Source organism: Euphorbia lathyris, chromosome 2 (genome assembly GCF_963576675.1).
Source record: "Euphorbia lathyris chromosome 2, ddEupLath1.1, whole genome shotgun sequence".
In the NCBI taxonomy this organism is placed as follows: domain Eukaryota; kingdom Viridiplantae; phylum Streptophyta; class Magnoliopsida; order Malpighiales; family Euphorbiaceae; genus Euphorbia; species Euphorbia lathyris.
Window position 1 is genome coordinate 20,022,501 of NC_088911.1, and position 7,799 is coordinate 20,030,299.

Below are 7,799 nucleotides of genomic sequence, written 5' to 3' on the forward strand. Positions count from 1 at the left end.
AACATTATTTAACAAAAAAATCAGAACATAAATGAATACACCAACAATAATTCAGTGAGATGTATAGAATCAGTCATTTTCTCTGCGTTTCCCAATCTTCCGCCTCACGGAACGAGGTTGCCGTTCGCCCTAAATACGCCCTATTTCTTCCATTTTCTCTGTTGTTCGCCTTCTTCCCCGTCTCTTCTACCGTCGTTCACCTTCTTCTACCGTCGTTCACCTTATCTCACCGCCGTTCGCCCTAAAATCGCCCTCTCGTCTTTCCTCTACCGCCGTTCGCTTTCCTTTTCTCTCACCGGAGTAGGAGTTGCTGGAGAACGTCGTCAAACAACAACGGATTTTGCAGGTTAGATCCCTGTGGAAGGAGGAGGAGCCATTTTGGGTGAAGAGGAAACCGTAAGGAAGAGGAAGAGGAAGATGAAAGATTGGGGTATAATGGAAAAGTCACACAAAAACAGTCTAGATATGTAGTAGGTTGAGTAAATGGGTTAAATATGTAAATGAGCTTTCTATTTGACATAGTTTTGTAATTTACCCTGTAAAGTATGAAATAAAAAAGAGGGCAATTAATTTATTAGTTTAGTTCTATATTTTAACAAAACACACCTATATTTTCAAAAACACATGGTAAGGTTCATAACCTTTTTCTCGATGAACTGTTTAGTCCCTAACGTTTTTCTCGATGAACTGTTTAGTCCATGCCGTTAGACTCTCATGCAGATTCTGTTAGTCAATAATGCCTTAACTACCATTTACCACAAAATCAAATATATAAGACCATTATCTTCATTGTTTCTCATCTCTGCGTTATTGTTTTCCTTTATTTTCCTTTCTTTTATGGGTTAGAGATTCAATCCTTTCTTCATTTTTTTTGTGAGCGCCAGTTGTGAGAGAAAGACATAGAAGCGTGAATTGCTTTTGACTGATAAATAATAAAGGGTAATTTAGTCATTTCGAATTCATAAACGGTAAAAAATCTAACAAACAGACGAAAGGACTAAACAGTTTATCGAGAAAAAGGTTAGGAACCTTACCGTATGTTTTAAAAACAAAGAAACTAAACATTATGTCAAAATATAAAAACTAATAAATTTATTACCCTTCTTTCAAAAAAAAAATAAATTTATTACCCTAAAAAAATATCTAACTAATATTATAACCAAAAACTGAACAGAATCAAATTCAAATACTCGGTTTGATTAGATTTTATTTTAATTTTAAATTTTATTTGATATTTGGTTATTTTGATTTGGTTCGGTTCGGTTCGGTGTTGAATACCGTAGCAATAAATGGGTATGATGTAATTTTAAAAACAAAGTGGTAGAATGTAAATGTTAGGATATACACGTGGCTATATGTAATACGCCATTTACGTTGCAGGAAAATTCGAGAACTCCAGATTGTTCATTTTCTTTCGTTCATCATTTAGTTTGGGAGGCGCGGGAAGCATCTCGAACAATGAAGAACCAAGAAGATTTTTTAGGTAGTTGGAATGGTGCTTCAATATATAAAGTCTTTCATTCTAATCCTTTCTCTTTATCAGAAAAATCCTTTCATATACCGTCATATAAGCGAGAACAAGAGAACTCGACTCACTGTTTCGTTCGGTTGGTGGTTTGTTTCGCGCTGATAACTGAGTCATTGGGATTGAGGAACTGTTTGGTTGAATTTTCATTTCTTCAGAATAAACGGTAAGTAGCTTCTCTGATTTCTTCGCCTCTCTGTTTGGTTTTGTTTTTGTGCAATTTGTATTTACACGATTATGATATGTATTACTTACAGATTTTAGTTATGGAATCTCTCTGTTACTTGTATAAAGATACTTTAGCTTATCTATGCTGTTTCTTAATTATTAACTTGTTTTTAGAATGTGATGAGTATCTGCTGATTTTCAATTTTATGTGTTTGTACTAGTATTTAGGTTTCTTTGAGATCATTGAAGCATCGAGTTTAAACCTTTTATTTTATTCCACTTTCTGACATTCGAGAATTATCAAGGAATTCTGTAGTTCTGTAAGTGAGTCTGCTATCTGTCAATTTAGTTAGATGTTACTTCTTCCACAGTATCTAAATCCGTTGTCCCCGGCAAATATTAATAGGCGAATTCTTAACCATATCATATTCAGGACATAGTGTTTGATGTTATCAAACCAGAGAATTTGAAAGTGTTCTAAATTTTACTGATATGTGATTTAATGGTCTTGTACACATCTATGCTTGTTGTGTTCAATCAGTTCCTAATACTAGTTCTCGTTTTGACCTCTTTCTATGATAGTATTTCTATTTGATCTAGAAGTTTGTGGATCATACTTATTTTATCTTATCTATACAGTGTCTCATTGAAGAACTATCGAGGGATTGTACTGGTGAATAGAACTTCTCAAAATGATGCCTATTCATAGATACATGGACTCATATCCACATCCAGGAAATCAAATCTCTTCTGGTCAGAACTACTATCCGAGTTTTGAGGCTGTTCCACCTCTCACTAAAGTTGATCCATCCAAAACCGTTGTCATGAATCAACCTTGGCTTTATCCGAACAGTTTCAATCACTCGATTCCGTGCTATCCTTGCAGCAATGGTGGCCACTTCCCTGGCTATTATAGTCATGGATTTTACCCTCATTCTCCAGCGCCGCAGTTCAATTGTTGTGGACACCATTCTACATTTCCCGGTGCTTTTCCTGTACAATATATGCCTCCGCCATGTTATTTGAAAGAGCTTCCCAAGTACGATTATGACAAGCCTAGAGACTATGGTTATCATTGTTGTGGGTGTCCTAACCACTCACACTACCAGAAATATGGTGGTGGTGAGAGAATGGAAGAGGAGGAGCCTAACGCGGGGAGCAAGTTTGGCCACGCTAAGGTTCCATTCCAATTGGAAAATTATCCATATCCAGTTTTGTGGATGCCACCGGAGTATATGAAGAATAAAGAGCACAAAAAACCTTTGGAATCAGATGGAGTAACTCAGGAAAAATCTTCGCAGGATATGAAGCCTCCTCAGAATGTAAAGCCAAATGAACAAGAACCTAAAGAGCAGCATAGCTGGTTTCCACTTGACATGAAAAGCCTTCAACCTTTGTTGCAAGGTCGCGAGGGGAGGAGAACTCAGGATCAGCAGGATGAGGAGAGGATGCGACAATTTCCATTTCCAATAATCTGGATGCCTCCTCATCATAAACAAGAAGAAGATGAGAAGGAAGAGCAAGGAAATATGAATGGTTCTCCAACCACTGTCAAAGATCCAGTTCCTAGTAGCAATGTTTTTCCGGTAAAATTCATCAATAATGGCAATGGTACGTGTAAAGTCCGAGAGATCGATGAGAATGTCAGTGACCAGGTTAATTCAGAGCTGAAGGAGGAAAGTACTAATCAGAGAAGCATTCCTGTGAAACAGATGGAGGAAAAAAGTACTAATAAGAGAAGCATTCCTGTGAAACAAATGGAGGAAAAAAGTGCTAACCAGAGAATCATTCCTGTGAAACAAATGGAGGAAAAAACTAATCAGAGAATCATTCCTGTGAAACAAATGGAGGTGTTTAAGGAAGGGGAGAATTCTGAAGGTGCTGAAAGGAGAGGAAGAACAGTTTCTCCAAAAAAGAGAGGAGATCATGAAACGGGTAAATCTTCTGGAGCTGGTGCAAGAAGAGATTCTTCCTCCCCACCAAAGTCAAAGTTGCCTCCAGTTTGTCTAAGAGTTGATCCCTTACCTCGCAAAAAGAGCAGTAGCTTGAGCTCAAGGTCTCCTAGTCCTCCAGGGAGCACAGGGAAGTCACAGGAGAGGACAAAGGAAGCCCTCAAGTTACCAGTTATGTTAGACCGCAAAGCTCAGGCTTGTCAGGATTCAGAAGTCAAAGAAAACACTTTAAGCAGCAACAAAGAGGCAGAAGAAAAGAAAAGCAAGGGAGCAGCAATACAGGTTGCGGAAAGGAAAAGGGATGAGAATAAGGATGAAGAGCCGAGGAATGACTCGGAAACTGGAATTCCTGTTTGTTCATCAGTTGATTCCATTAACCAAACAACAGAGCAGAGTGAAAAGAATGATGTCAAATTCATTAACCAAGGCGAAAAAGGATTAGAAAGTTCTGATGAATCAACAATTAAGCAAGCAAATGAAAAGCAGGAAACAAATGATGAAAGCAGATCCATGGATGCAGCAATAGGAGACAACAAGAAACTATCAGTTAATGGAGCTGCTTGTCGCATTCAGTCTGCTTATCGTGGGTATCAAGTAAGAAAATGGGAGCCATTGAAGAAATTGAAGCAAATTGCCGAAGTCCAGGAGCAAATGATTGAGCTTAGGAAAAAGATTCATGGTTTGGAGTCTTCTCTGGACCTCCAGAAAGATGAGAAACAAACTATAGTTATTGGAGAAATGATAATGCGCCTCCTTCTGAAGTTGGATACCATCCAGGTATGTGTGCAATTAATTCCAATTTATCTAATGTTTGATCTATTTTCTTGCAAGTCATTGTCTTTTAGATAAAAAAAAGTAACTCTATAAGGATTCTGGAGAAGATAATAGGGGCTTCCACTTAACTTTATTTCATTTGTGTTCTTGATTTGAACGTTGTGCATGTTATTTCATAAAGTGAACAGTATTACTATGTACTTCATTGTTGTGTATCCAGATCTATCATTTTGCCTTAAGTGTATATATGCATTCTTGTCACGGTTTCAACATACTTTAATTTGGCATTTTCGTTCTATGCATTGACTCCCACAAGTCTCTGGTTTTTCCATTTGCATCCTGCTTCTGAGTTGTGTTGCTTTGTTATAACATTAATGTTTACTGATTTGATATGTTTTTCTTCACTAGGGCTTACACCCAAGTCTCAGGAATGCCCGGAAGTCCCTGGCAAGGGAACTTGTAATGCTACAAGAGAAGCTTGATCTACTTGTCAAAGCCAACTCTAATGAAAAACCTTCGGATAGTGAAGAAGGGAAATCCAGGAATGCAAGAGAGCATCCAACTGATGATATCCCGCAGTTGGTGAATGCAGTTTTGAACAATCAGGATGAGGAAACTTCTAAGTCTCCCCTTGTCCTCAATGATGAGCAGAGGGAAAGTGTAAATGATGCGCAGCTAGTGGCTAGGGATATAGAATTTCCTTCAGATGAGTCAAAGGGAGAACTTGACGATGGAGAGTTAGATTCTATTGTGGTGCTGGAACATGATGAAGCGGCTAACGCGAGAACTTCACAATTGCCTTCACAGAAGAGTGGTTCGGAAGAGATGTTTGGTGCCCAACTAGAAAGCATCTGTCCTGAGTCAGACCCTGGTGCACATGTTGTAGAGGTACTAACCGCACTACCTGTTGGAGTGATTGAAAACGAGGAACCTCTGCAGCATGGACAAGCTGGATTGCTGGAGAATCAGGCACAGCATGAATCAGACACTGCTGCCGAGGCTGTAGAGGTACTAAATGAACTACCTGTTGGAGTGATTGAAAACGAGGAACCTCTGCAGCTTGAACAAGCTGAATTGCAGGAGAATCAGGCACAGCATGAATCAGACACTACTGCGCAGGCTGTAGTGGTACTAAATGAACTACCTGTTGGAGTGATTGAAAACGAGGAACCTCTGCAGCTTGAACAAGCTGAATTGCAGGAGAATCAGGCACAGCATGAATCAGACACTGCTGCGCAGGCGGTAGTGGTACCAAATGAACTACCTGTTGGAGTGATTGAAAACGAGGAACCTCTGCAGCTTGAACAAGCTGAATTGCAGGAGAATGCTTTATTGCTTGGTGGAGATGTGGGAGAAAAAGCAGCAATTGATGCATTAGAGTGGCAATCTAGAAAAGATACATCTTCAGAACTTGAGGAAGTTTCAGATCTGAATGAAGTGAAACAGCAGGCAACATTAGTGCTCAATGCGAAGCCAACAGGCCCGTTCAGCCAGAACTACCCAGACCACCAGTTCATAGAAGGGTTTGATGAAGATACTCCTGTGAAAGTTGAAATTGAGGACACTAATTTCCCTGGAAAAGCAATGCTTGGAGGAGATGGACAACAAACACAGGTGTCAGAAATCAGCAACATTGTACAAATGAGTGAATCTTTGCAAGAGGAAACACTACAAGCTTCTCCATTGCTGTCGGAAAAAGATGGTGATGAAATGAAGCAAGATGTTGACCAAGGGATGATCAATGTAGACGTAAGCAGTATCCCGGATAAAACCGGAGATGATCAGGATAGTGTATATCAGGCAACTGGAGAGCATGCAAGTGAAGGAATATTACTGGAAAAAAGAGCTCTTCATCTTCATGAACAAGAAACAGTTGGTGTCCCAGACATGTCATCCTATCAGCTTGTTGACAGGCCAGATACTTCCAATGATGAAGGCAAAAGAGAATCATTACCTTTGTTAACTGCTACTGGTGAGCTATCTACACGGGAGCAGGAGATAGCCTTGGAAGATGGTAAAAAGCTGGTAGAAGAGAATGAGAAAATGAGGAAGATGGTGGAGAAATTAGTAGAATGTGGGAGAGAACAGTTGGCTGCCATATCCAACTTAACAGGGAGAGTGAATGATCTAGAGAAAAGGTTGAGGCGGAAAAAGATGAAGGCAAGACGGTGTAGACGAGCAGTATCTAATGAAGGCAAGACGGTGTAGAGGAGCAGTAGCAGTATCTTCTCCATCGCATACACCATCAACAAAGCCAACCCCAGGAAGAAAGCAGTTAGCATGGCTATTTAAGCATATTTGAGTCTTCTGTTTTCTGTACGAATGTATCTTATTGCGTGAGACCTTAACAGAATCAATAAACTGAATGTTTCTGTTTTAAATGCTTTACAGTCAGCTATGTATGAACGTGTAGCAGTTGTGGTGTTGAAATAAGTTCAATGTATCTGAGGTAGGATAAGTTAATGTAATAATATGGCTTTTTAATAACTGCAGATTGTACCTTTTTCCTTCTTATGCTCTTCAAGTGTTTTTCTGGTTTATCTAGCAGTACGTATTGGTTGTGTGGAGATTCATATCTTATTTACAGACCGATCTTAGGTTGAACAATTTCCTGTTCAATGAGGCCAGAAAACTGAAATCCTATCGACATTGGAGCATCTCCGAGGCCAGAAAACTGAAACTGAAATTCTATTGACATTGGAGCATCTCCTGATCTTGAGGAGAGGTAATTTTGCTGAGCTCTAAAGTCTTTCTTTGGGCTTACTTGTCAGTCTAGGATTGTCACTCTAGGATTCTCAATTTTAGAATAGGAAAAAAAAGAATCACGAATTAGAATTTTATAATAGGAAGAATAATAGGAAGAAAAAGAATAAGAACTGTAATAATAGGAAGAAAGACAGAAAGCTTTTATTAATCAGTAGCCTAATCTAGAATAGGAGAAAAGGAAAGATTTTATTAATCTAGAATAGAAAGTAAAAAATGAGAACAGAAAAATTTAGAAGAAAGAAAAAGAATAACAGAAAAATTTAGATGAAAGAATGAAAGGATTCATTAATCAATAATGTAATGTAATCAACTGATAAAGGCTGATTCTCTTAAATAGAAAAAGAACATTCAATTGGTAGAGGCTGATTTTCTTTTTTCTCTTAATAGAAAAAGAACAAGGAAAAGAACAAGGAAAGTATAACTGCTCTAACAAATTCATGGCACTAATAATTTTAATCTTCCTTAAATAAGAACTCCATCAATGTAAGTATTGCAAGAACTTGTCAGGCTGAATGGAGTTCTCCATCTTTAACAGGGGCAGGGTAGTGATAGGAGCTGAGGAATGAAATGTGGAATACATTATGTATCTTGAGCAAGGAAATGTGGCAAGTTTG

At 38.5% G+C, this 7,799-nt stretch overlaps 1 protein-coding gene across 1 annotated transcript; it reads left to right on the forward strand.

The window, feature by feature from the left end:
• Positions 1 to 1,522: 1,522 nt before the first annotated feature.
• On the forward strand, positions 1,523 to 6,906 carry LOC136217145 (BAG family molecular chaperone regulator 6). Its single transcript, XM_066003730.1, has 3 exons — positions 1,523 to 1,691; positions 2,333 to 4,422; positions 4,828 to 6,906. The coding sequence occupies exons 2-3, from the start codon at positions 2,386 to 2,388 to the stop codon at positions 6,625 to 6,627; spliced, it is 3,837 nt and encodes a 1,278-aa protein (XP_065859802.1). The 5' UTR covers positions 1,523 to 1,691; positions 2,333 to 2,385; the 3' UTR covers positions 6,628 to 6,906.
• The last annotated feature ends 893 nt before the right edge of the window (positions 6,907 to 7,799 follow it).

Excerpts from the sequence above, each read along its gene's own strand:
- LOC136217145 (XM_066003730.1), top strand. The coding sequence starts at position 2,386 with ATGATGCCTATTCATAGATACATGGACTCATATCCACATCCAGGAAAT. Across the intron at positions 4,423-4,827 it reads TGAAGTTGGATACCATCCAG|GGCTTACACCCAAGTCTCAG; the intron begins GTATGTGTGCAA and ends TTTCTTCACTAG.